Source organism: the organism of the source record quoted next, unplaced genomic scaffold (assembly GCF_019419815.1).
Source record: "Pyrus x bretschneideri cultivar Hongxiangsu unplaced genomic scaffold, Pyrus_bretschneideri_v1 Contig2, whole genome shotgun sequence".
NCBI lineage: Eukaryota > Viridiplantae > Streptophyta > Magnoliopsida > Rosales > Rosaceae > Pyrus > Pyrus x bretschneideri.
This window is the reverse complement of record NW_025999501.1, coordinates 11,294,130-11,321,205: the sequence shown is the minus strand read 5'-3', so window position 1 is coordinate 11,321,205 and position 27,076 is coordinate 11,294,130. Positions and strand designations below refer to the sequence as shown.

Below are 27,076 nucleotides of genomic sequence, written 5' to 3'. Positions count from 1 at the left end.
TTCGACATATTCACGATCAAATTTCAAAAGTATGGAATTTGACACCTGAAATACAGATCATAAAACCAAAATGGTGATCCAAGCAACACTAAATCACAGTTTCATTCAATCGAGCTTCATTTGACTGTCTCTGTTTGATATCATGACCATTTACTCTGTTTTAGCTTTGATTTTTCTGGATGAAGACTTCCTAGTCAAGCTAAACGACAAATCTGATGGAGATATTTTCCACAACATTAAAGCCGGCACCGCATCAATACAAGCTGAGCGGGGGAATCCCTTCGTATTCCGGTGACCTACAGCATGTTAAATCCTTGGACATGTCGAGTTCCACCAGAGTGCAAAAGTTACTTTCCTTTTGCTCTTTGAATCTCTCAAATAATCAGCTCATCGGTACTCAGCTTTCAACATCTCCAATAGCTTCCTTCTCAAGAAACAAAGGATTATGGAGTCCACGTTTTAACAGTGGATAACAAGGCATAATTGTCATCAGCGCCAACATTGAATGGACGCCTTCCAAATTCTGGACATCGTCATGAGATAACTGAGATCTTATCAGCGTCGAATTGGATTTATAAGTGTCTAAAAATGAAATGGTTATCATGAAAAGCTTTACTCCACATGTAGAATAAAACATGATTTCATTCATTACCCCACCTATAGCCTTGTAAAAGACACTTGGACATAATTTGAAAGTGCTTTTAAAAAAACTGAAAGCGCTTTTACTAAAAATATTTTTTTGAATCAATCTTTAGCAAAAACACAAGTGAATATCGGAAAAACGCTTGAAGTGGTGCTTCTTCCAAAAAGCACTTCAAGTGCTTTTAGAACCCAAAAACATTTTCTTTAAAAGCGTTTTCAATCATTTTTAAAAGCATTTCCAAACAAACTCTCATATGAAATGGGAGTATAATGAACGTATCTAAACGTGTGGTATACACAACATTTCGTGAAGTTTTAGCTCCTCTGCAGGGGCGAACTTTTACCCTCTCTTCTCCATAATAGTCAGTCAATATTGAATAAAACAACCTACGTTTTAAGCCCCACAAGAGTATACGAACAATGGAAATAGCAATCTTTGCAGCACCACTCCCTTTTTCCTGCCCTCTCATTTTTCCAGGATAGATGGGAGGAGACTTCTAAGTCAAGCAATCCATAAATATCATGTTCTTGACAAGTTCCTGAAAATTTAAACAGCAAATCTCGTAGAAACCTTAGCGTCTCTAAGAGGCATGTTAGAACTTAGCATGGTTATATAATTAAAACACAAAGAAATAATCGGCTGACCTGATTACTGCAATTGCCATGGAATCTGAAGAAGACTGACTTTGACTGGTGTAACCATGGTTGGTTCTAAATCACAAACCATAACTCTTCTACTCACTTAGAGACCTTTATATTCTGATGGTGATAGACCCTTAACGCATAACCATTTCTCTATGAGCAGGGAATTCATTTTATGCGGATGCAATGGTAGCCAATTCCATCTATTGTGGAGGGTTGGTTGTTCACCCATTGCACCAAGTCCCAACCGTGTATGGAGTAGCTTTAGAAGCACGATGTATTTCCTCAATTTTAGGATGTTTGTTTTACACATATTCCTTGCAAAGATTGCTTCCGAACTCTATTGGAAACCTCAAAATGTTGTCCAACATAGATATTTCGGGGTGCAACTTCACTGAATCAATCCCAAGGTCAACAGAACACCTTCACCAATTGGTTTATTTTGACTTGTCACGGAACAAGTTCAATGGTTCAGTTCCATTCTTCAGTAAGGCCAAGCTCAGAAAAGTCACGGAACAAGCTCAGGAAAGTCCAACCGTTGTAATGATATCTCTACAAATCTCCTGTTTTCTATAAATTTAAAACAAAAGGATTTATCCAAAAATCTCCAAATGCATAACGCATGCCACTTAAATCAACCAAGGCAATCGATTTTTTTCCACAATGTAAAAAAAAACACAATAATCAAAGGTCGCTCAAGTAAAAACGAGTCCACATTATACAAAACACGCGTTTCTGAGTCTTCATTCAAATCCCCATCCCGACAGTTCTCTCTGAGTTTTTCTTCCTCCTTGTTCTTCCCTCTAAATTCTTCGTCCTTCCGTGCTAACTCCGCTAGATTTTTGTCCAGTCAAGGACTTGAACCCACGGGCCAAAAGGGTTTTTTCATGGATGTTTGCCTTCGTGTATCCATTGAGAAAATCCTAGCCTGCTCTGCTTCCTTTTTTTCTGAGCTTTCAATGAGAATTCCTCTGTTTTCATGGCTTTTCTTAATACCCTTTTACTACTTTTCACTCAGCATAAACATATTTCTTGTCTCTGGCCAGTGTCCCAGGGATCAGCAATCTTTGTTGTTACAATTGAAGAACAGCCTCGTATTTGACCCTGCGGCATCTAAAAAACTTGTGAAGTGGAAAAATGGATCGGATTACTGTTCTTGGGAAGGAGTGTCCTGCAAAAAGGGTTGTGTTTCGAATCTGGACTTGAGCAGCGAGGCGATTAGTGGTGGACTTGATAATTCGAGTTCTCTTTTCGGTCTGAAGTCAATCGAGAACCTGAATTTGGCTTACAACAACTTCAAATACACTCAGATTCCTTCCGAATTCAAGCAGCTAACTGGATTGAGAAATCTGAACTTGTCGAATGCTGGCTTTGCGGGGCAGGTTCCATTTGAGATTTCACAACTTACGAGGTTGGTAACTCTTGATTTGTCTACCTTTTATTTCTCGGGAGCTCTGTTGCTGAAACTTGAGAAGCCGAATTTGAATGTGCTTATTCGGAACTTTTCTGAGCTTGTTGAACTCTATCTTGATAGTGTGAATATATCAGCACAGGGGACCGAGTGGTGCCAAGCTATATCATCTTCACTACCAAAATTGAGGGAGTTGAGCTTGTCCAATTGTAATCTTTCAGGCCCTATTGATAGTTCATTACTGAAGCTTCACTCACTCTCGGTTATTCGTTTAGATTACAATGATTTCTCTATTCAAGTTCCAGAGTTCTTCTCAAAGTTCCCAAATTTGACTTCCTTGCACCTATGCCATTCTGGCTTTTATGGTACAGGTTTTGGCTTATATGGTACATTCCCAGAGAAGATCTTCCAGGTACCTACACTGCAGACTATTGATTTATCAGGCAATAAGCAGCTTCAGGGTTCCTTACCAGAATTTCCAAAGAATGCATCTCTTCGGTCCTTGGTTCTAAGCGGGGCTAACTTTTCAGGGTTACTACCGAACTCTATTGGCAACCTCAAAATGTTGTCGAGCATATATATTTCGGGGTGCAGTTTCACTGGATCAATCCCAAAGTCAATACAAGACCTTCATCAATTGGTTTATTTTGACTTGTCATCAAACAAGTTCAATGATTCAATTCCATCCTTCAGTATGGCAAAGAATCTAACCTTGATAGATCTTTCTTGCAATCAGCTAACGGGTCAGATTAATTCCACTCACTGGGAAAACCTGACTAATCTGATGAATCTCCACTTGGGATCCAATCAACTAGATGGGACTATTCCACCATCTCTGTTTTCTCTTCCCTTGCTGCAAAAGCTACAGATTTCCAACAATCACTTCTCTGGTCATTTGCCTGAATTTTCAAATGTCTCTTCGTACTTACTGGATACCCTCGATTTGAGTTACAACAAATTGGAAGGGTCAATTCCCATGTCTATCTTGAGATTCCGAGGGCTTAAAATTCTTTCACTTTCTTCAAACAACTTCACTGGTTCTTTCCTTCTAAATGATATTCAGCAGCTAAGAAATCTTTCGAGTCTTGAACTTTCATTCAATAGCTTGTCTATTAATTACAACGACACCAATTCCTCTCATTCTTCATTTCCAAAAATTACCAATTTGAAGTTAGCTTCTGGCAATTTGAGCAGAATCCCAGGTTTCTTGAGAAATCAATCAACATTAAGCACTTTGGACCTATCACAAAACCAGATTCATGGTGAGATACCCAACTGGATTTGGAGGCTCAGTAATCTTGTTCAACTAAATCTTTCTTGCAACTCTCTGGTAACTCTAGAAGGTCATTTCCTCAATCTTCCTTCCTATTTGCTTGTGCTTGACCTTCATTCCAACCAACTTCAAGGACCAATTCCAATGCTTCCACCATTTGCCAGTTATCTGGATTACTCAAGAAATAATTTCAGCTCAAGCATACCGACAGATATTGGTGATTTCCTTATGTCCACTATGTTTTTCTCTCTTGCAAGCAATAACTTCCACGGGATCATTCCAGAATCAATATGCAAGGCAACATCTCTTCAAGTTCTTGATCTGTCCAATAATTCCTTAAGTGGCATGATTCCCCAGTGCTTAACTGCAAGGAGCAGGCCATTTGGAGTACTTAATTTAAGGACAAACAACCTTACTGGTGCTATTCCTGATAAATTTCCTCGAGATTGTAGTTTGAAAACACTAGACATGAATGGAAATCAGATAGGAGGCAAATTTCCAGAATCTCTGGGAAATTGCAAGCTGCTAGAGGTGTTGAACCTTGGAAACAATCAGATCAGTGGTACTTTTCCACGCTCGTTAATCAAAATGTCCCGATTGCGTGTCCTTGTTTTGCGATCGAACAAATTTTATGGGCGCAATGGATGTCCTAAGGCCTATGGCAGCTGGCCAATGCTTCAAATTATTGACCTAGCTCACAACAATTTTAGTGGTCAAATACTTGGAAGATGCTTGAAAACCTGGCAGGCGATGATGGCTGACGAAGGTGCTAGCCGGTCACAGCTCAACCATATCCAATTTCGGGTCCTATATTTCTCTCAGATATATTACAATGATAAAGTATTTGTTACCACCAAAGGTCTAGAGATGGAGCTGGTGAAGATTTTAACTATCTTCACCTCAATTGACTTCTCGGGGAACAAATTCACCGGATCAATACCTGTGGAAATAGGAGAACTCAAATCGCTCTATGTCCTCAACTTGTCTAGTAATGCTCTAACAGGTGAAATCCCATCATCTTTGGGAAACTTACGACACGTTGAGTCCTTAGACTTGTCGAACAACAGCTTGAGCGGGAAAATTCCATCACAGCTCACAAAGCTCACGTTCCTTTCATTCTTGAATCTCTCAAACAATGAACTGACTGGAAGGATCCCAACCAGCACTCAGTTTTCGACATTTCCAGCAGCTTCCTTTGCAGGCAATGAAGGGTTGTGGGGGCCTCCTTTGACAGGTTATATCCCCTCAGGACTGCCACTACCACCACCACCGAAAAAAGGTCATTCTAATGCTCAACCTAAAATTGATTTTGATCTTATAATTGCCGAGATTGGATTTATCTTTGGCCTTGGAGCTTTCATCGGGCCTCTCGTTTTCTGTAAGCGATGGAGGATATGGTATTACAAAACTGTGGAGAACATCTTCTTCAAGATATTCCCTTGTCTGGATAAACGCAGCGGTTACAGAGGAAGACGTTTACATTAATAGATTTTGGAGATGTTGAAACTCTCACTCAATTATGCTTGGCTTGACCAAAACCATATATTTCTTGTTTCAAATTTTCATTACCTAGCAAATAAGAAGCCGTCTGATGATATTGACGAGCTGATCTTGTTCTTAGAAAGATAAATGCAGTTAGTTTGGAATATATTAGCTTGTGGCTGGCTTGCTCTATTTGTCGAATATTGTCATGTAATTTTAATGTTTGGTGTGAACTAAGATAGTTTAAAACAGAACACTTCTTTCAGTTTTCATTCTTGTAAAGTTTGGATGAATCATGAATGTGAAGTTTCAGTTTTCGTTCTTGTGAAGCTTCAACTTCTTCAGAATTTATTAGAACTTTGATCTCATTTGTTGACATGGTCGATTGTTTTAGGATGTAGAACCATAAATTTAGAAATTATACTTTCTAGCATCAACGGCTAATCGCTTCACCACCCATATTTTGACAGTTCAAACCTAAAATCGAACCCTCAATAATCAGCCGGATAAATTGAAGAAAATTGTAGAACGTCAGAGCAGACATGTAGATGAGTGAGCTAACCGATAAGCTAATGAGATTTCAAGTCTCCCGTGTTAGTGACAACATACCTACCTTTGCCTAAAGGGCAGGAAGATTCAGGGTGTCCTAGTTTAAGGGAAACCAGGGTAGTTGGGGGTACGACGCATGGGACCATATTTTTGGCCGTTGAAGGCAGAATTTTAATCCAACTCCAAAGACTCCAACCAAAACTGGGGGGCCATACGTAGTACATGTACCACTCAACGACTCCCCTTGCTTGTCTAGACTCTAAATTGGTATGGAACTCCAATCATTAACCTTGTTCATTTACCTTTGTGTATGTGTTTGTTTCCCTCGATTTTTTGACCTATATTTTGGTGTGAACACTGTTTTACGAGTTCGGGCAGGTCTCGTATTGCTTCTGATTGTGCTCGGTAAAAAATGTTGGTGTTTATTGGTCTTAAAAGCATTTTTGGAGAAAAAACTTGTACTTATTTGAAAGGCACTCTTCTAGTATTTTGTAAGAAAGCACTTGGAGTTTTATTTAAGTTTAACTTGTTTCTAATAAAAACACTTCTAGCAAAAGTGTTTTAAGAACAAAAATGTTTTCTACAAAAATAGTCCTCAAGCTCGCAGTCTTTTTTATATGCAGATCATAGTATAATACTAGAAAATATACCCGCGCTTTGCTGCGGAACTTGAATACACCAGCCTTAACTGCATGAATAAGACAATTTAACATGAATAAATTAAACATAATCTTGAATGAACAGCGGAATAGATGAGTGAACGAAGTCGGTAAGATAAGCAACTTGGTTTTTATATACATTTCAAAAGATATTACACACTTCAAATTATGCTTGCATCATGTTGGACACCAACTGACAGCAAAAATACGAATCCACTTGTGCACACATTATCTTGATTTTTCTTGTTAATGCACCTTAATTTCCTTCTACTAAGGGGCATTACATCTACAATTAATCATCTACTAACAAAAGACACTCCCAAGATACTCGATATTCAACTAAATCAGCAAACAGTCCTTACTTATTCAGCATATCTACAAAATCAGATTGGATATCATCTTGTCAAACATTATGTTCTCTCCAACCAAATAAGACCCTGGATTGCACATTAAGTAAAGGCTTTTTAGCCAAAATGGTCCCTGAGATTTGCATAACACATCACTTTGGTCCGTGAGATTGAAAATCAATAGAAGTCCCTGAGATTGTCCATTATCCATTATTTTGGTCATTCCGTTAAGTGTCCCGGAACTCTTGACTGAAAGTTTGAGCAATTTAAAAAACTTCGTAACTCAATCGTTTCTTAACCAAATTCGACCTATAATATATCAAAATGAAGATAGTAAGGTGTAGAGCAAGATTATACTTATTGGGAAGCCCAATTGTTGCGGGAGATAATCGGAAAATAGCCTGAAAGGTGACTAGTCCGCGGAAAAACTGAAAAACTGGAAAACTGGGTAAACTTTAAACGTTCATAACTTCTTCAATGCTCAACGAAATCAACTGATTCAAAAACGAAAATCATACTTCTTGACGAGACGAAGAGAATGGCACATTTCTTGACGGCTAAATCACTGTGGTTTGACCGGAAAACGACTCGAAAGTGGCTGTCTGAGTTAGCCATTTTCGAGCCATTTTCCGATCAAACCACGACGAATTAGCCGTCAAGAAAGGTACCATTCTCTTCGTTACGTCAAGAAGTATGATTTCCGTTTTTGAATCACTCGATTTCGTTGAGTATTGAATAAGTTATGAACGTTTAAAATTTACCCAGTTTCCAGCAAGTTTTCCAGTTTGCCCGCTGACCAATCATCTTTCAGGCTATTTTCTGGCCATCTCCTGCAACCATTGGGCTTCCAAATAGGTATAATCTTCTTCTACACTTTCCTATTTCATTTTGATATATTATGTGTCGAATTTGGTTAAGAAACGATTGAGTTACGAAGCTTTGAAAATTGCCCAAACTTCCGGCCAAGAGCTTCGGGACACTTAACGGAGCTTTTAAAGGAATGACCAAAATAATAGATGGTGGACAATCTTAGGGACCATTTCTATTGATTTTCAATCTCATGGACCAAAGTGATGTGTTATGCAAATCTCAAGGACCATTTTGGCTAAAAAGCGTTAAGTAAATAAAGACCCCAAATTGGAAAACACCCAACACCAATTAGACACAAATAATACATACACTGATCAAATTAATTAGTGCACGTATAAAGAGATGGAAAACATAGGGAAATATAGGGGAAACACCAATCAGACACAAATAACACACACTGTAAAGAGATCGAAGACATTGGGAAACTTATAATAGATGATCTTAGTTTACTTAGTGCACATATAAGCTAATGTTTCTTACAAAGATATAATAATTAAAGGCAACCTACAATTGAGCCTGATATCGGACTTAACTTGTTAAGCTATCTCGGTTTGTTTAATAATTGGGAAACATATCGTAACCTCCTTAAAGTCTCATCAATGCATATACGGCCAGATTTTTATTCATTTGGTGGTATTCGATTTTTTTGTGACTTATGAAACCAAAAGGCTTTCACACTGAAGGTCTCATCAGGGTTCTGATCATAAACCTCTCGAACAAACTAAATTGATAAGTCTTTATCATTACCTTTAACAAAACAGATTACAGTGAGAAAAAAGTTCCTGTTTCAAAAAAAAAAAATAATAATAATAATAATAATAATTAAGCAGTTTCATATAGCCTCCTAAGCACAAAATTATAGTTTAATAAAGGAAAATCCCAATCCAAAGCTCCAGCCTTTTAACCCAAAATGAAAACGAAAAGCATGGAACATATAATTCAGTTTTATTATTAGATTTTCTAAATCCCCACTTTAAAACCATTGCAAAGACAATACCACCAACTACGGGTGGCAATCTGACTCTGGTTGTGTATGTTAGTGGAATTTATGCAACTCAAAATATAAAATTTAAGCAGTTTCAGATAGTCTGCTAAGCATCTGCAAACCATTAACATTATACCAACTTAAGAGATAGCAATTACACATTCCACCGTTATCATAGCTATACATAGTCAAAGGATGCCACAATTATATAGCCAAATCTAGTCCCAACGTGCATGAATAAAATGTAACAACAGAGTCACAAAATCACAGTAAATAAATATACCTCAAAAGCCAAAAGGCCAAGTGCTCCCTCCAACGATCCAAATTTCTGAAAATCGCAAGCATAGCAAATCCATTAGCACTAACTTACAGAATGGTAACAAAAATAATAGCTTAGAAACAGCGTTGAAAAGCACCTTGAGTGAAGAAAACAAAGTGAAATATGTTTTCCATGCAAATTGTTGATGATAGCACGTTTTAACGAATCATATTCAAACGACAGCAGCTTTTGAATAAAAACAGAGTATATAAAATAGGCTTGCGAGAAAATCCAAATAAGGATGTCAGATGTCTCCTTGAACAAATAACACACACACACCCTGATCATTCATGTCTCCCCTTTTCAAATAACACACACAGTGATCCAAAACAGGGTATATAAAATGGACATCCTTATACATTTCTAACTCTCTTTTTCAAAATCCAAAACAGGGTATTCTAACTCTCTTTTTCATTCATTTCACACAAACCAATCATACATTTAAAATAGGGCTTGAATAAAAACAGCGTACATAATTATATACCTGAAAATGCCAAGGAACCAACTTCTCCCTCCAACAATCGAAATTCCTGAAATTCCAAAACATAGAAAATCCATTAGCAATATCATGATGTTTCTTTGCTTTATTTAGTCTAAAGATTATTAGGATGTGCACATATATGGAGTAAAGAAGTGGTGCAACCTTTCAGCCTCAATTCTAGAAAACTACCCAAGAAACAATGAGATAAAGAGAACCAAGTTTTTTTTTTTTTTTTTTTTTTTTTTTTTTTGGTATTCTAATGATATTTTAGATTAATTTAAGCTACGCGAAAAAATATTTTGAACTTGGTTCAGTGGCTGAAAACAATTTGTGTCCCCAAATAATAATGCTTACCCATAACCTAGAATTTAAAATTACCATTTTGTGTCATTAGGATATGAAAACTCAAGTGGCAGGTGGCAGCAGTGGTACCAAATTACAATTCTAAATATAGTAACAAAAACCGGTTGATAATTAACCCATAATATAAAATCCAAAGAAGTTAGAGCAAAAATTACCTCAAATCTTCGCTTCTCTTGTACTTTGGTATTGTGGAGTTGACTTGTAAATAGGAAATGAAGTCCTGAAAACAGAAGAATGAAAAGCGTTCTTTCAGTTAACTAAAAAGCACTCATAAACGGAGTAAAACATCTAGTAACCAAAAAATATATCTCGGAAAGCAGACATAAACAAACTTCAATCACAATTACTTTAATACCTTTGGATACAAAGGAAAAAATTAACTAATGCAGGAAGAACATTTGTGCCTCGATGGCATGACAAGTACTCAAAACAAACATTGTGATGTGCAAACAGAAAATGATCATGCTCTCCAACCTAGATTTGGTGACAGAAAACTTATACAGAAAATGACTCTGCTCTCCAGCCTACCAGTTGGCATTCTCCTTTCCACTTCTCTATATGTGATGTCTTGGTTGTCCTACTAAGACATATAGGACAAAAAAATTGGTGCTTAATTAAATAATTTTTGCATGAGTTGTTAATTATAGTAGGTCTAAATCTAATTTTAAAAATCTCTACTCCAATTATAAATAACAGCAGTGGAAAATTAGGTACATGGGGAATCATGTAGTTAAACAGATTATTAATGCTATAAGTTAGAGAACATTTGAAATAATGGTAGAAAAGAATTCGTGCCTCCAAATACTAATGCTTCCCCATAACCTAGAATTTGCACTCACACTCCTCATTCATCAATCAAACAGAAAATCATATTAGAGTTTATTAGATTTTCAGACTCTATGTGAGTGACTCTGTGTGAGGTTTGTCATTCGAGCCTGCATCGACTCCACTGACATTTTATGCATATATACTCGAAAATTAGAAGAAAAATAAACATGATCTTATTTGTCAACAAACAGGAAAAACAATACAAAGAAGCCCTGGAAAGCTTCAACGAGAAAAAACAAAGAAAAGGGTCAACTTGTAACCACGCACTTATGGAGGTAATTACACACAATAAATAAATTATGATTAGTTAATTGTCCAGTCCCCAAATTTAACTATTGTTACATGCATGCGATCGAATTAGACCTGGGAAGTGGGAAACATACATAATCCTTAAACACTGAGTTGATTGCAGGGCAAGCAAGCATCAAATTAGTATCACTATATAACATTGTTAATTTAACCCAATTTTAAAATGACTAAAACCTTTCCTCCATACATCCTAATAAATTAAGTTTTTTTGATCTTTTATTTCTGGTGTATTTTGATTTTCCCTCTCTTTGTTTGATTTGAGCTCTAGTAGAACATGCTTTGTTATATATTAGATAAGTCTGCTCAAAAAGAGGAGGCTAGAGCCTAGAAACGCTTATAAAGAAGATATTCCATAACGTTTCCATGTTGAGCTAGACCAAGGCAGACTTAGACTCATATCAGGATCACTACAGGTTCTGGGAAAGGATTTCCGAAAGAATGCATGCATAACTTCCCCTACAATTACCTAAGCATCCTATTAATATATGTGACATGGTACAGAGACAGTTGTAAGGTCTTGTTTCTTATCAAAATAGATCCCTCTTACGAAAGGGACTTATATGCACTAAATGTGAATAAAAACTAAACAGTCAAGAACCCAGAACCACAGACACAGAGAATGAAAACTAAAATAAAGAAAATGAGCTTTAGAAAGTAGGAAAGGATGTTGTTCAACAAACTAAACAGTCCAGAAACCATTTCCAAATTTGAGTCAGAGGACACACCAAGACTGGACTTTTCCACCAGGATAAACAATAAACTGCTGATGAATTAAACAATCTAAAAAATCTATGACAACTTTAATGAAGGAAAAAAGTATCTATGGCAATTTGAAGAAAGCAGATGGCAAATCAAACGGTAAACAATGAATTATAAACAATAAACTAAAAAATAAAGTTGAATTGGCACTAAACAATTGATTAAAAACAGTGCATTACCTTTTGAATCAAGGGAGGAAACCGAAAAATCAAACTCTCCCATACCTCCCTCGGTCCCTTCTTGACCGGCTAACCCCACAAAGTGCACACACCATGCCTTCCCCACTCCCTCTCTCCCCCTCTATCTCTCTCTCTCTCTCTCTCTCTCTCTCTCTAAAATCGGAGGAAATCCCATAGGTCCTGGCAGAGGACCTAGCTAAATCTCTCTCTCACTGAGTCGAAACCCCTAGCTCCCATCTCTCTCCAATATGTCAGTCCCTCTGTCCTCCTCCCCCACCCCCCCCCCCCCCACCAAATGACGCTCCGACCGAAGCACAGCCATCTCTCCCCGAGTCAAAATTCACAGCCCCTCCTCTCTCTCTCCAATCTGCAGGTCACCCCTGCTCCCTGTGCGTGATTCGGTGCCCAAACCCCATCCCCATCCGCCAAAAGCAATTCAAGCCAACCAAAACAGAGCCCAAACCGACAAAGCCCATTCTTTGAAGCAATGGCATGGCCGTAAATAAAATGAAATTCGGACCCAAACACTATTCATTTGAACAGTGCAATTTGAGATCCTTCTTTAGACTAAAGTAATAATTTAATTCACCTTTGGATAAAGATCATTCAGCAGTGTTGTAGAGAGCATGAGCCCATGACCCTCAGGATTTCGTCGTGATTCCATCGGACTTAGTGCTCAGGTTTGGTTTCCTAGTGTTAGAATCTTCAGTATCGAACTGATACCCTTTACTTCTTCTGCTTCTCTCAGATGTATGAGGATCCTCTATCTTAGTCTTTTGATCGCTGTTTGCAAAATGATTTCTAGAGGCCTTCAAAAAGTGAAAGTGTAAGCCTCCCGGAGAACTTTGCAGCCTCTACTCTAGTCATTGTTCAGACAATTTGGTCAGTGTGGGTTCATGTTGGGTCCCACAACATGAGATTGGGCTTGTTCTTTGCAACTGGTTGCAACCTCCAGAGCGGGACCTCCAGCTCTGAAGATTGCAGCATTTATTTGTTTAAGAGGGCCTGCACCAGAATATTTATTTGTTTTCAATCTACTTTTTTTTTTTTTTTTTTTTTTTTTGGAAGAACTTCAATCTACTTTATATGTAAAACATATAATCACATTTTTTTTCGTACTAATTTAGAGTAAATATTGTAACACTGAAGAAAACATATCAAGCTTTACATTTTAACTGTAGGGGTAACAGATGCAAAACTCTAATTCAGCATAATTCTATAGCACCATGTTTTGGTTTAACATAGGACAAATGCCACTATCCTACAGATTTTGCAGAAGGTGGACTTGCCGGTTCCAGGCGCACCCACCAATATTACTACGACAGGCATTCCTTGCTTTTCTTCCCTTGTCAAAAGCGCATATCGGTTTTGTAATCACCAAAGGTGACGACGACCCAGAATGACATCCATGTCCATGTTTTGGAAGACTCCGTGTGGCACGTTTGAATTAACGGCGGAAAAGCAACGATTTCTTCCTCCACTGGGCTGGAAGCCTGGAAGCTTATATTGCCGGTGACTAGTGTTGATGCGATGGGACAAGCCTGGAAGCTTCAACTTCTTCAGAATTTATTAAAACTTTCAATTCATTTATTGATATGGTTAATTGTTTTAGGATGTAGAATCGTAAATTTAGAAATTATACTTTCTAGCATCAATGGTTAATCGCTTCACCGCCTACAATTTGATAATTACTTTAGTCTAAAGAAGCTGGCAAAATTGCACTGTAGAAATGAACAGTGTTTTGGGCCGAATTTCACTTTATTTACAGGATTGCCACTCGGTTGCTTTAAACACACTTTTGTTTTATTTACACAATTGCCACTCAGGCTTAAGAACTGATTTTCAACCGTTCGCTGCATTTCAGCTTTTGGCTCGGGGAGAGAGGGGAGGGGGATATCACGGCTGACAATTGGAGAGAGACGATGACTCCCATTTTTGACTTGGAAACAGCTGGGTGTCGCTGTGTCGAGCGGAGAGAGGGGACAGAGCGACTACAGAGCAGGGAGACACAGGGCCTGCATTTCAGCTTTGACTCGGGGAGAGAGAGGGGGACAGAGCGACTACAGAGGAGGGAGACACAGGGCCTGACAGATTGGAGACGGATGGGAGCTACGAATTTGGACTGAGTGAGAGAAAGATTTTGCTAGCTCCTCTGCCAGGATCTATGGGATTTTCTCTCATTTTAGAGAGAGAGATGGACAGGGAGAGAGATACAGAGCGGAAAGCATGGGTGTATGTATTCTTTAGGGTTGACAGGTTACGCACAGAGTCGGTGAGGAGGGGATGCCTCAGGGACGAATGGCAGGGTCTGACCTTCATTTCTGTAGCTCGAGAGCTTCAGTGAGATGAAGGAGAGGAGCAGGGAGATGGGCTCGAGTCGGCGAACGGCCGAAGAGATCTTCAGGGATTACAGTGGTCGGAGAACCGATGCCGTCCACGACTTAACTAACGGTACTCCGATCTCTCTCTCTCTCTCTCTCACTCTCCTCCGTTTCTCTCTCTTAATTTCCTTTTGGTTTTGGAAATCTCTGACCTTTTGGGTGATGTTGTTTTCTCATGTGGACAGAGACAGAGGTCGAGCAAGGTTTCGTCCATTTCGATCAACTTGGGCTACCCCCAACGTTCGGTAAGGTATCAATCTCTTCCTGGTTTTCGCTTTGATTTTTTTATGGAAGGTATGAGATTTCTTTAATCATACAATCAGCTTGCCCTTAATTATTCTTTCACTATATTTGATTGTTGTAGTCCTCTTTCAGCCACTCAAATGACACAATAAAAATCCGAAGAAAAATTTTCTCACTCTGTAATTTCCCTCAGATCCCTTGCCGATCTCTTCTCTCACCTATGTCGTCTTACTCCACCGTTCACGTCAGGAAGGCCCGTGCGTGGTTTTTTGGGTGGGGATTTCAGATTTCAAGGGGGAGAGAGGCTGTGCTTCGTTTCAATCGGGCCAAGCCTCTATCTGTAAATCGAGGCCCCGTTGAAGCATAAGCATTACAGGCCTGCAGTAAATTCTAGGTCACCTCCTCCGTCTCCGATAAGCTCTCCTATATACATAAGTATTAAAAGAACAATTACCAATATTTAATTTCACCATTTTCTCACACTTCCAGTTGATTGTCCCTCGAATTTGCAGGGAAAGAAGAAGGAAGGAAATGCCGTGAGGTACGTCACCAGGTCACAAGTTGTCAAGCAGCTTCAAGTCAGTCTTCCCCTCTTCAGGTCTGTCTCTGGTATTCAAGTTGTAATTTCTGTATTTTCACATGATTTATGTAATTTATGTTAATCTAGGGTTTAGGGTTTATGCATTATTTGGATTTATCGGTTAAATTATTGTATGATTGCTTAATATATGTGCATGTTGTTGGAAATTATAGGAAATTGTGTATTCTAAAGGGCGTGTTCCCTTGGGAGCTGAAGAAAAAGGTGAAAGGAAATCACCATACCTATTATCACTTGAAGGATGTTTCTTTCATTCAGCATGAACCGCTACTCGAGCAGTTGAGAGGGATAAGAGCATACGAAAGAAAAGTAAAGAGAGCCGATGCGAAGAAGAACAAGGAATGAGCTGCTCTCCTGAAAGAAAGAAGACCCACTTACAAATTAGATGGAATTATTTTGCAGAGGTTTGTTGGGTTTTTCTTACTGTTAAAAAATTAGTTGCGTGTCTGTTATTGTATGTAAAGCCTCTGACAGTTGTTGTTTGGTATGTTTGGAACTGCAGATATCCAAAATTCGTTGATGCACTTAGAGATATAGATGACTGCCTCAGCTATTGAGGACAGAATTAATGTCAAATGCATTCATAACTGTCGAAGGTATATTTGAATTTTTCTAAAAAAAGGAGTTCTGAAGTATGAAACGATGCTTAGTTACTTCTAGGAGTTAATCGTTTCGTGGAATCTTCCCTTAATATTGGTGTTGCTTTCGTACCAGGTTGAGTCATGAATGGCAAGCTTACATATCTTGGACTCATAAATTGCGTAAAGTCTTTGTATCTGTTGAAGGCATATATTATCAGGTTTGGTTATGTACTGTACACTGCTTATCGAATCTTCAACTGTGCATTTTATGTTAGTGTTATTTGGGTATGAATTCTTCCGTTGTTTGTCCGTGCAGGCAGAGGTTAAGGGGAAAAAAGTCAGATGGTTGACTCCTCACCCTTTGCACCAAGTTTTGACTGATGATATTGATTATATTTCGTACTTTGTATTTCTTTTTGTCCGTTATCAACCTCTGTTCGATTCCAGAGTGGGAGTTTGATAAAGAATGTGACTTTAAGATGACAGAGTTTTTGAAATTGTGTTGTGGCCATGTGTGAAGCTAAATGATGCAACCTTTGATCTCTCCCATTTGAATAAAGCTAAATTTTTGTATTAAAATGTTATAATATTCAAATGTATACTAAGTTTCTCGGTAGCCAAAACAGACCCTTTACATGATTTTGTCTAGAATTCGTTTAAAGATTTAAAATTTCTCTTCACTCTGTTAATGGGTTTGATTTTTCCCCATCTGTTTTGCAGTTTGAATCTACTGAGTTCTGCGGATTCACTCAATTGCAATCATCTCTTCTGCAAGTAATCTCTACCTTCATTATTATTCGCATATGAATGTTAGGTTTTATTTAGATGTATTAATACTTGGAATGTGCTTGATCATATTGCCAGTGTTTGCTTATTTTTTACAGCACTTGCACCGTGAAGTCAATGAAATCGAGTTCCATTTGACCAGTTTATAAAATTCCATATCGACGCAGAGGTATGAATCATGATAATTTTATGTGTGCAATGATCAATTGGCGATGATACATCAATCTTTTGTGTTTGTGTAACTGATCGTGGGATGTTTGTTGTAGGCACTGGGAAGACGACTCTGTCTACGGATCATAATCGGTATCTAATTGGATTTGATGAGCACTGCTGGAGCAACAATGGTGTGTCAAACATTGAAGGTGGTTGCTATGCCAAGTGCATTGATTTGTCAAAGAACTGGGAACCAGATATTTGGAATGCTATCAAATTTGGGACTGGTACTTAACATCATGATTTAATTGAACATTCTACTTTAAAAATGACAGTTAGCGTGAAATGTTTATGTTTTGTGCCATGATTGGAGTGATATTTCAAATTCTTATCAAGTATGGTTGCATGTGTTTGGCAGTTTTGGAGAATGTTGTGTTCGATGACCATAATCGAGAAGTTGATTACTCAGAGAAATCTGTTACTGGTAAGTAATTTAAATTCTGCGGTATTCAGTTGAAAGTTTTAATTTATAGTTTAGTTTAGTTTTTTATTTATTTATAATTTTGGTATTTTGTTTGTGTTTGATTTTATTGAATTCGGATTTTAGTGAACTTATGTTTGGGCTTGATATTTTCCTACAGGTTGTGATTGAGGGAGCTTGAAATGGTAGTTGGATTTCATCGTCGTTGGTAAGGAATACCTTCTCCCTCTCTCATTTCCATGCTAATCATTCCAATTTTCATTTTTGTGTCGAATTCTAAATTTTAGAATCAGGGTTTAGATTAGAACCATGTGTTAAGCATTTGGGATTTTGAGTACAGTTCGTATTTCATATTTTCCCTCTTTTTTTTTTTAGAGATAATCAACTGTTATTAAGCTGTTTTGGTAGTGATTAGAACTTGCTTTAGAAATAATGAATCAAGTGATAGAGAGATAAACTAATTGAAACAGTTCAAATATGAAGGAAAAAAGGTTTTGCTTTTTTTAAGGTTTCAATTTTTTTGAAGTTTGGATGCTTATGTCAATCTATAACAATTGTTTGAATGGTTGTATCTAAGTATGCATTATACATTCAATTGAGCCGATGATGCATGTGTGCCAACGAATTTTGAAGAGTTCGGCTTGGTTTTCTCTCTTTGGTCTTTAACATGAAAGGTGAGGCACCTGTTCGTTGACTAATTGAGTCCCTTCTCCAAGTTTTTAGTATAGATTGGGTCGCTGTAATTTGCTTTTATGAGCACATCTGTGACTAAAGAAAATTTAAGCTATCAAGTTCCCAAAATGTCTAAGGATATATCAAGTTTAACAAGTCACGAACTGTGATCAATCGAAATGCAGTGAAATTAGGGATTTTACACTAAAAAACTCAGTTAACTTTAGACCATAGGATTAGCATTTTGCACATGTGAGTATCGTTAACCTGCTCATTTTATTTTTCTGGATAAGAAACAAACTGCCATTGAAGGGAGAAGACACTGTACAAAAACAAAGTTTATGTAAGATTTATATACGTGAGATCTTTGCTACCATAGTTTTTACTTGCTATATATATTGGGTCATACTGTATAGCTGGGATAACCTCACAATAAGTATGTATTCTTCTTCTATATAATCAATTCTATAGCTGTTGTTTTTTCCTGATCCATATTTGCATTCTACATGTTATCTTTGTGACTGGCTTATCAAGTCACTAAGCAGCAAGCGGATGTGCTGTTTTTAATTTTAGTCAAATGGAACAAACTAATGGTCTAAGAGATTGCCTAAATGGATCCTAGAATAGTAAAAAATGCATAAAAGTTTGAAATAAATTGAGATCCAATATTATGAGTTGATTATCAGTACCATACATAAAACAAGGCAGTTCTTGATTCAAAGGTGAACCATTCCATGAAATTATGATATTCTGAACAATGAATTTGTGTTTTCAGTTTAACAAGAAGCTAAAGCGTAATCAAAGGATTTGTTGACCTATTGTGGAAGGTGAGATGCCAACTTTGTTTCCCAATGCTTATCTTTTATGGAAATTTTAATATTTTATATTTTGAAACTCTAAACTGATTGTCCTTCAAGTGTTTTATGTAAATAGTGACACATTTATGCACAAATGATTACAATCAGTTCATTGAATTCTTGGTTATTTAAATTCTTAAGAGATGCCTATGTTGATTTGTGATTTTGTTGCCCTGTGTTTTACTTTGTTGGTTGGCAAGAAGCATGTTCGGTTGATTCAATTTATTCTTTTACTTTCTATGACAAAGCAATCCTTTGCAGTCCTTTGGTATCAAGGTTTAATTTTTATTTTTTATTTTTTATTTTTATAAATCTGGTGCGCTACATGCAATTACATATGTGTGAGAGACTTTTTAAATTAGACGCACTACACGCTTCTTATGGATTTTATAACGTCAGATTCTCATTCAGTTGCTGTTTTAAATTTGGGCTTCCGTTTGGTTGAGCATCCTTTTCTCCAAAAGGTAACATTGTTTCTAATGCCTAATCAAATTTTGATTTCTTGGGTCATTACAATTTATGTAGTTTTGTAAAGAGAAATTTTTTACAAGTGCAAACAACTGCCAGATTTTATTTTGAATTCTGAATGTGCCAATAGAACCATATAATTATAATAGTTGGGCAGTGACCGTAAATCTTTTTGTGACGTTTTTTAATGGATATATTATTCCATTGTTTTCAGGGGATGGACTGAAGTCCCCGGCAGCAATCTCTTTGTGATCATTGCTGGGATAATATCGTGGTCATTTTGAGTTCGGATTCAGCTAGCATGTGGTAAGCGTTTCTTTTCCGATTACTTTTATTTGTTTATTTGTGAATCAATAACTTTTTTAGGAATAATGAATGTCACAATTGCTGATAAATTGATACTTTGTTCGGAGCTTGAATTGTAGATCTGTGCAAGCTATCCATATATGGATCAATGCTATGGACTCTTCTCAACCTATGGACCTCAAATTTCAGTGCGTCTTCCATCATTTATCCTACCTGACTATGTATGGAGCTATTAAATTTGCAATCATATTAATTCCTTGAAAACAATATTTATATTTCTCTGTAAACTGTTGATTTTGGAATATACTATCGTTTCCTTGCTGGTACATTAAAATGAAAATATGAAAAGTAGTCTCAATCTTCTGAGGGAGAGAGGTGTTTGGTGTCTGAGACAAGGGGTTTCAGGCTAGGGAACCAAAACGTTCAGTTTTGTCCTATTCATTGTACAATGTCTTTTCATATCAGCTCAGTTGAATATATATAAAAACGAAGCTGCATATCTTACCGACTTCATTCACTTATCTATCCCTCTCTTCATTTATGATTGTGTTGAATTTATTCAGGTAAAATGTATCTTATTCATGCAGTTGAAGGTGATGCATTCAAGTCCCGCAGCAACGCGCGGGCACATTTTCTAGTTCAAACCTAAAATTGAACCCTCAATAATCAACAGGATCGAAATTGAAGAAAATTGTAGAGTAGAAATGTAGATGAGCGAGCTAACTGATAAGCTGAGATGTCAAGTCTCCCTTGTTAGTGACAACATATCTACCTTTGCCTAAAGGGCAGGAAGATTCAGGGTGTCCTAGTCTAAGGGAAACCAGGGTAGTTGGGGTAGGACGCATCGCATCGCATCGCATGGGACCATTTTTTACCGTTGTAGGCAGAATATTAAACCAACTCCAAAGACTCCAAAAATTGGGGGGCCATATGTAGTACATGTACCACTCAACGACTCCTTTCGCTTGTCTAGGCTCTAAATTGGTATGGAACTTCAATCATTACGCTTGTTCATTTACCCTTGTGTATGTGTTTGTTTCCCTCGGTTTTCCGATCTGTATTTTGGTGTGAAAAGTGTTTAACAAGTTCGGATTGGTTTAGTATTACTTCTAATTGTGCTCGATAAAAAAGGTTAAATGTTTATTGGTCTTAAAAATGTTTTTAGAGGAAAAAAACTGAAATACTTATTTGGAAAGCACTTTTTAGTAATTTGCAAGAAAGCATTTGGAATTTTAATAAAAGTTCAACTTGTTTCTAAACACTTGTCACAAAAGAGTTTAAGAACAAAAATGTTTCCTACTAAAAAGTCCTCGAACGGAGAGTAATTGGCTTTAGAAAAGTAACGGCTCTACGTTAAAGTCAAGTATTTTCCACATTATGCTTTTAATTTATTTTGAAGTGTTTAGATCATTGGTAAGCACCAAAGACCAAACTACATGGCTAAATGTCAAACTTTACTGACAAGATTGCATGACTTTTGCTCTTTACCAACAACGACATTGACCGGGTAGGATTTTCTTCCTTTCCTTTTCTTCTTTCTCACTTTTTTTTATGTCTTTCTCTTCTTATAAAGATGTCAACACGAGATGTTGACTAGCTTTATCGTGAGGATTCAAATAAGAGTCCCCTCCCTTTTCTCCTCTCTCTTTCTCACTTTTTGTTTTCTCTATCTCACTCTATAAATATATCAACACAAAATGCTAACATGACTCAATCGTAACCGTTCAAATAGAAGAAGATCGAAGAAGAAATTAATTTAAAAGGAAGAGAATCATACTCTACCACTAAAATCAGCTTCAAAATCATCCATAACTAAAATGACAAATAAATAATAATTTGTCCTTCTTTTCCAAGAATTGACCTCCACTTAAAGATGCCCGACTTATCAATGGTTTCACACTATATAAATTAGGGAACTGATATCGACATTTCTTACCAAGAAAAAGATGCATTCCAAATTAAAAATTCACATATGCATTGTTTAACATGAAAAGCACCAATTTGAAAACCAAAATAGCGAAGATATTTGGTACATAAAGAACGTACGTACATTTTTTTTCTTTAAAAAAAGTTCAGCAGGTGGTTTCACCAATGTCATCTACCCCTTCTAGGAGCCGAAAAGATTCTCTGAGACATTTTAACTTTCATTTGTCCATTATCATGCAATTATGAGCGCCATGAATCAAACTCAGAATGTACCTTGTAGAATATAGGCCTAAAATTCATTCTTTATCATTGGATCACATCTTGATAGTTACGAACGTACATATTTTTCAGGCTATAAGATAGAAGGGAGCCTATTACGTTTCATATGTTTAGGCCCTAAATACTGTTTAAAACATGCAAACGGATATCATATTTAATCATTAAAATATAATTATTTAAGGATGATGACGGTCTGGTGTTGCAACTACCAGGCCTTACAAGAATTTTTATTAATATGTGAGAGACAACCACCGTTTGGTCAGAATTGAAGACTGATTCTTCTAATTATACTATGATTTTGAACCAAAAATAAAAACGAGATTCTATGATTTTGTTTTCTAAGAATTATTTTAACTTTAAAGTAATTAAATCAATTAGCTTTGGATCTAGTAGTCTGGCCTTGATTTCAAGAGTATATAGGTTCGACTCACATATATGCAATGACAATATATTTTTCTTAACGTATAGACAAGATGTATTACTCAAAATCCGACCGTTGTAATAATGCCTCTACAAATTTCTTATTTTTTCTATAAATTTAAAACAAAAAAGATTTATCCAAAAATCTCCGAATGCAAAAAGCATGCCACTTAAAATTTGGATCAACAATGGCAATCGTTATTTTTCAACAATATAATAAAAATACAATAATCAAAGGCCGCCCAAGTAAGAACGAGTCCACATTATACAAAACACGCGTTTCCAAGCCTTCTTTCAAATCCCCATCCCGACAGTTCTGTCTGCGTTTTTCTTCCTCCTTGTTCTTCCCTCTAAATTCTTCGTCCTTCCGAGCTAACTCCTCTAGATTTTGGTCCGGTCAAGGACTCGAATCCACGGGCCAAAAGGGTTTTTTTTCATGGATGTTTGCCTTCATTTATCCACTGAGAAAATCCTAGCCTGCTCTGCTTCTTTTTTCTGAGCTTTCAATGAGAATTCCTCTGTTTTCATGGCTTTTCTTAATACCCCTTTATTACTTTTCACTCAGCATAAACATATTTCATGTCTCCGGCCAGTGTCCCGGGGATCAGCAATCTTTGTTGCTACAATTGAAGAACAGCCTCGTATTTGACACTGCAACATCTAAAAAACTTGTGAAGTGGAAGAATGGAACGGATTACTGCTCTTGGGAAGGAGTGTCCTGCAAAAAGGGTTGTGTTTCGAATTTGGACTTGAGCAGCGAGGCGATTAGTGGTGGACTTGATAATTCGAGTTCTCTTTTCGGTCTGAAGTCAATCGAGAACCTGAATTTGGCTTACAACAAGTTCAACTACACTCAGATTCCTTCCGAGTTCAAGCAGCTAACCGGTTTGAGTAATCTGAACTTGTCGAATGCTTACTTTGCGGGGCAGGTTCCAATTGAGATTTCGCACTTGACGAGGTTGGTAACTCTGGATTTGTCTACCCTTTATTTCCCCGGAACTCCTTCGTTGAATCTTGAGAATCCGAAATTGAATGTGCTGCTTGCGAACTTTTCTGAGCTTGTTGAACTTTATCTTGATGGTGTGAATATATCAGCACAGGGGACCGAGTGGTGTCAAGCGATATCATCTTCGTTGCCAAAATTGAGGGTGTTGAGCTTATCCTCTTGTAATCTTTCAGGCCCTATTTATAGTTCACTACTGAAGCTTCAATCTCTCTCGGTTATTCGTATTGAGAACAACAATTTGTCTACTCATGTTCCGGAGTTCTTCTCGAATTTCCCGAATTTGACTTCCTTACGAATGGTGAATTCTGGATTACATGGTGCATTCCCTAAGAAGATCTTCCAGGTACCTACACTGCAGACTATTGACTTATCCGATAATCCGCAGCTTCGTGGTTCCTTGCCAGAATTTCCGAAGAATGGATCTCTTCGATCCCTGGTTCTCAGTGGGGCAAATTTTTCAGGCCAGTTGCTTCCAAACTCTATTGGGAACCTCAGATTCCTGTCCAAAATAGATATTGCAACTTGCAATTTCACTGGATCAATCCCGAGGTCAACGGAAGAGCTTACGCAGTTGGTTTATCTGGACTTCGCAAAGAACAAGTTCAATGGTTCAGTTCCATCCTTCAGTATGGCCAAGAATCTGACCCTAATAAATCTTTCATACAATCGGCTAACGGGTCAGATTAATTCCTCGCACTGGGAAAACCTGACTAATCTGGTGAGTCTCGACTTGCGATCACAATCTACTTAATGGGACTATTCCACCATCTGTGTTTTCTCTTCCCATGCTGCAGAAGCTACAGCTTTCCAACAATCAATTTTCTGGTCATTTGCATGGATTTGCTAATAATTCTGTACTGGACACCCTTGATTTGAGTAGCAACAAGTTGGAAGGACCAATTCCGGTGTCTATCTTTAATTTCAGTGAGCTCAAGATACTTTCACTTTCTTCGAACAACTTCAGTGGCACCTTTTTACTTAATAGCCTTCAGCAGCTGAGAAATCTTTCGAGTCTTGATCTTTCATACAATAGCTTGTTGATTAATTATGACAGTTCCAGATCCTCGTTTTCCTCTTATCCCCACATTACCACATTGAAATTGGCTTCTGGAAAGTTGGGAGTGTTTCCTGATTTCTTGAGAAATCAATCCCGATTAGGCTATTTGGACCTTTCACTAAACCAGATTCATGGTGAGATACCCAACTGGATTTGGAGGCTCAGTAGTCTTAGTCAACTAAATCTTTCTTGCAACTTTCTGGTAACTCTACAAGGTCCTTTCCTCAATCCTACTTCTACTTTGTATTTGCTTGACCTTCATTCCAACCAGCTTCAGGGACAAATTCCAATGCTTCCACGATTGGCCACTTATCTGGATTATTCAAGAAATAATTTCAGCTCAAGCATTCCGGCTGAAATTGGTGATTTCCTTATGTACACTGTGTTCTTCTCTCTTTCAAGCAACAAGTTAAATGGAAGCATTCCGAAATCGATGTGCAAGGAACCATATCTTCAGGTTCTTGATTTGTCCAATAATTCTCTAAGTGGCCCGATTCCCCAATGCTTGACTAACATAAGCGGGACACTCTCCGTACTTAATCTAAGGAGAAACAGACTTAATGGTTCTGTTCCTGATGGATTTCCTCAGCATTGCAGTTTAAGAACTCTTGACCTCAATGAAAATCAGATAGAAGGTCGATTTCCAAAATCTCTTGGCAATTGCGGAATGCTTGAGGTTTTAAACATTGGAAACAATCAGATAAGAGATACCTATCCTTGCTTGTTGAAGCAGATATCCTCCTTGCGTGTCCTTGTTTTGCGATCCAACCGTTTTTATGGACACATGGAATGTCACAAAATCAGTGGTACCTGGCCAAAGCTACAAATTGTTGACATAGCTCACAACAATTTTAATGGTGAAATACGAGGAAGATGCTTGAGAACCTGGAAAGCAATGATGGCTGACGAAAGTGATGCCGAGTCAAAAACTAATCACCTTCGATTTCAAGTTCTCAAGTTCAGTCAGGTATACTATCAGGATGCTATAACAGTTACAAATAAGGGTCTGGAAATGGAGTTGGTAAAGATTCTAACTGTTTTCACCTACATTGACATCTCATGCAACAACTTTAGTGGATCAATACCTTTGGAGGTGGGAGAACTCAAATCCCTCTATGGCCTCAACTTGTCCATCAATTCTCTCACAGGCCCAATCCCATCATCATTAGGTAACCTACGACAACTTGAGTCGTTAGACCTTTCAAACAACAGCTTGAGCGGGCAAATTCCAGTGGAGTTTGGGGGCCTTACTTTCCTTTCTTTCATGGATGTCTCATACAATCAACTGGTCGGGAAGATACCATTCAGTACCCAGATTTCAACATTTCCAGCAGAGTCCTTCGCAGGCAATAAAGGATTATGTGGGCCACCTTCACTTCTAAAATGCAGTGATGCCAACATATCACCAAATGCAGCACCAGAGGGTCGAGACAAAGCATCAAAAGTTGAGTTTGATTGGCAGTCCATATATACTGGAGTGGGTTATGGAGTGGGAGGAGGAGTTGTTGTTATCCTCTTAATGGTGTGGGAAGAAGGAAGAAACTGGTTAGAGGACACCATTGACAAAATTCTTCTGGTAATTCTTCCAATGATGGGATATTCTTACAGAACTCGCGACGAATGGGACGATGATGAGGAGGACGAAGATTCCGAAGAAGAGAGCACATATATCATGCAAGACTATAGCGGTGACGAGATTGATTCAGAAGACAGAGTGTTTCGGGGTCCATATTGTGTGTTTTGTTCAAAACTTGATATAAGTAGGAAGAGGGCCATCCATAACCCAAATTGTACATGCAGTTTTTCACCACCTATTACATCATTTTCTTCCTCTTCCTACTCATTTACTCCATAGACACAGCTTTTTTGTTTTCGACTTTCTTCTCTATTTTTTCACATTTCTTCTTAACTTCTACTTTTGCTAGTGTTACAGTTTCATATAATTATAAACCCCGAAATGCCAGTGAGAACTTTCATCAAACAGGTGGTGAGCCATTAAACTAGTATACCAAATAAGCACCTAAAAGTTTAAGGGCTCGTTTGAATGTACTTTCATATGATTGAAAACCTTTTAGAGAAAATATTTTTAGGTTTCAAAAATACGTGCTTTCTGGAAAAATCACCAATTATGTGTTTCTTTCATTAAACATTTTAAATACTTTTTCATAATTTACTTGTATTTTTACTAAGGATTGGTTCCAAAAATATTTTCTCCAAAAGCATTTTCAATCATTTTAAAAGCACATCCAAACGAGCTAAAGTTTTTAGGTACCTGAATAAAAGTGCGCCGTTGATGCGCTCTCTCTCCCTTCTTTGTAAAATGTGGTCCACAGCATGGCAGAGTGTTGAACTTGTTAGATTTGCTACGGTTCCCGCCGTGGCTCTTCCGACGGTGTCGTCGGACGTTAAAACTTGTTAATGAACAACTGTATGGGCCATATAAAGATGCATCTGGGCTTACTATAAGCCCACTGGGTAGGAAAGTATCGTGCAAAAGCAAATTTTCCAACAAAAAGGAAGAAAAACATTTCAATTAGGTAAAACTATATTAATATTTGGAATCAACCATGTTTTTTATTTACTTCTCATATGATTGAAGCTACAATTTAAATTTTTCCACCCGAAAACATAAGAGGAAATGAACATCACTTGTCAATTCCAACCATGCTCTAGAGGAGTAGATAATAGCGGTATGCCACTAGTTGTTATTTTTTTCAAAAACAAAGAGAAAGAAAGACATTAGAAGGACCAGTTTCCACTTGAT

General features: G+C 37.5%; 3 protein-coding genes and 1 long non-coding RNA gene across 27 annotated transcripts; 3 read left to right on the top strand and 1 right to left on the bottom strand.

Annotated features, from left to right (window-relative positions):
* The first annotated feature begins 1,470 nt into the window (after positions 1-1,470).
* On the top strand, positions 1,471-5,453 carry LOC125476846 (receptor-like protein 33). The gene is made up of 2 exons (XM_048583411.1): positions 1,471-1,824; positions 2,331-5,453. Exons 1-2 carry the CDS (start codon positions 1,471-1,473, stop codon positions 5,451-5,453), a joined length of 3,477 nt encoding a protein of 1,158 aa, XP_048439368.1.
* An 861-nt stretch (positions 5,454-6,314) lies between these two features.
* LOC103930177 lies at positions 6,315-12,385 on the bottom strand. The gene is made up of 5 exons (XR_007258165.1): positions 12,099-12,385; positions 10,179-10,243; positions 9,664-9,709; positions 9,144-9,188; positions 6,315-6,687 (listed from the first exon to the last, which is right to left on the bottom strand). It is a non-coding gene; the product is annotated as an uncharacterized LOC103930177 (long non-coding RNA).
* Positions 12,386-14,161: 1,776 nt separating this feature from the next.
* LOC103964689 lies at positions 14,162-20,137 on the top strand. Of its 24 annotated transcripts, none has more exons than XR_007258150.1 (17): positions 14,162-14,549; positions 14,665-14,729; positions 14,916-15,116; positions 15,235-15,320; positions 15,476-15,724; positions 15,823-15,916; positions 16,035-16,119; positions 16,218-16,246; positions 16,622-16,675; positions 16,786-16,856; positions 16,954-17,127; positions 17,259-17,324; positions 17,482-17,529; positions 18,769-18,820; positions 19,250-19,314; positions 19,533-19,624; positions 19,744-20,137. XR_007258150.1 is itself a non-coding variant. In XM_048583553.1 (3 exons), the coding sequence occupies exons 1-3, from the start codon at positions 14,444-14,446 to the stop codon at positions 15,080-15,082; spliced, it is 333 nt and encodes a 110-aa protein (XP_048439510.1). In that variant the 5' UTR covers positions 14,162-14,443; the 3' UTR covers positions 15,083-15,117. The 24 variants fall into 24 exon arrangements, 2 of the variants coding, with proteins under 2 accessions (XP_048439510.1, XP_048439509.1); XR_007258161.1 differs by having other exon boundaries at positions 16,766-16,856; XR_007258153.1 differs by lacking the exon at positions 16,218-16,246 and having other exon boundaries at positions 14,671-14,724.
* Positions 20,138-22,755: 2,618 nt separating this feature from the next.
* On the top strand, positions 22,756-26,167 carry LOC103930178 (receptor-like protein 7). The gene is made up of 2 exons (XM_048583410.1): positions 22,756-23,973; positions 24,050-26,167. Exons 1-2 carry the CDS (start codon positions 22,756-22,758, stop codon positions 26,165-26,167), a joined length of 3,336 nt encoding a protein of 1,111 aa, XP_048439367.1.
* The last annotated feature ends 909 nt before the right edge of the window (positions 26,168-27,076 follow it).

Coding starts and splice junctions, on each gene's coding strand:
- LOC125476846 (XM_048583411.1), top strand. CDS start 1,471: ATGGTAGCCAATTCCATCTATTGTGGAGGGTTGGTTGTTCACCCATTG. Junction 1,825..2,330: donor CTCAGGAAAGTCCAACCGTT/GTAATGATATCT, acceptor GTCTCTGGCCAG/TGTCCCAGGGATCAGCAATC.
- LOC103930178 (XM_048583410.1), top strand. CDS start 22,756: ATGAGAATTCCTCTGTTTTCATGGCTTTTCTTAATACCCCTTTATTAC. Junction 23,974..24,049: donor GGGAAAACCTGACTAATCTG/GTGAGTCTCGAC, acceptor CCCATGCTGCAG/AAGCTACAGCTTTCCAACAA.
- LOC103964689 (XM_048583552.1), top strand. CDS start 14,444: ATGAAGGAGAGGAGCAGGGAGATGGGCTCGAGTCGGCGAACGGCCGAA. Junction 14,550..14,664: donor CGTCCACGACTTAACTAACG/GTACTCCGATCT, acceptor TCATGTGGACAG/AGACAGAGGTCGAGCAAGGT. Junction 14,730..14,843: donor TACCCCCAACGTTCGGTAAG/GTATCAATCTCT, acceptor TGATTGTTGTAG/TCCTCTTTCAGCCACTCAAA.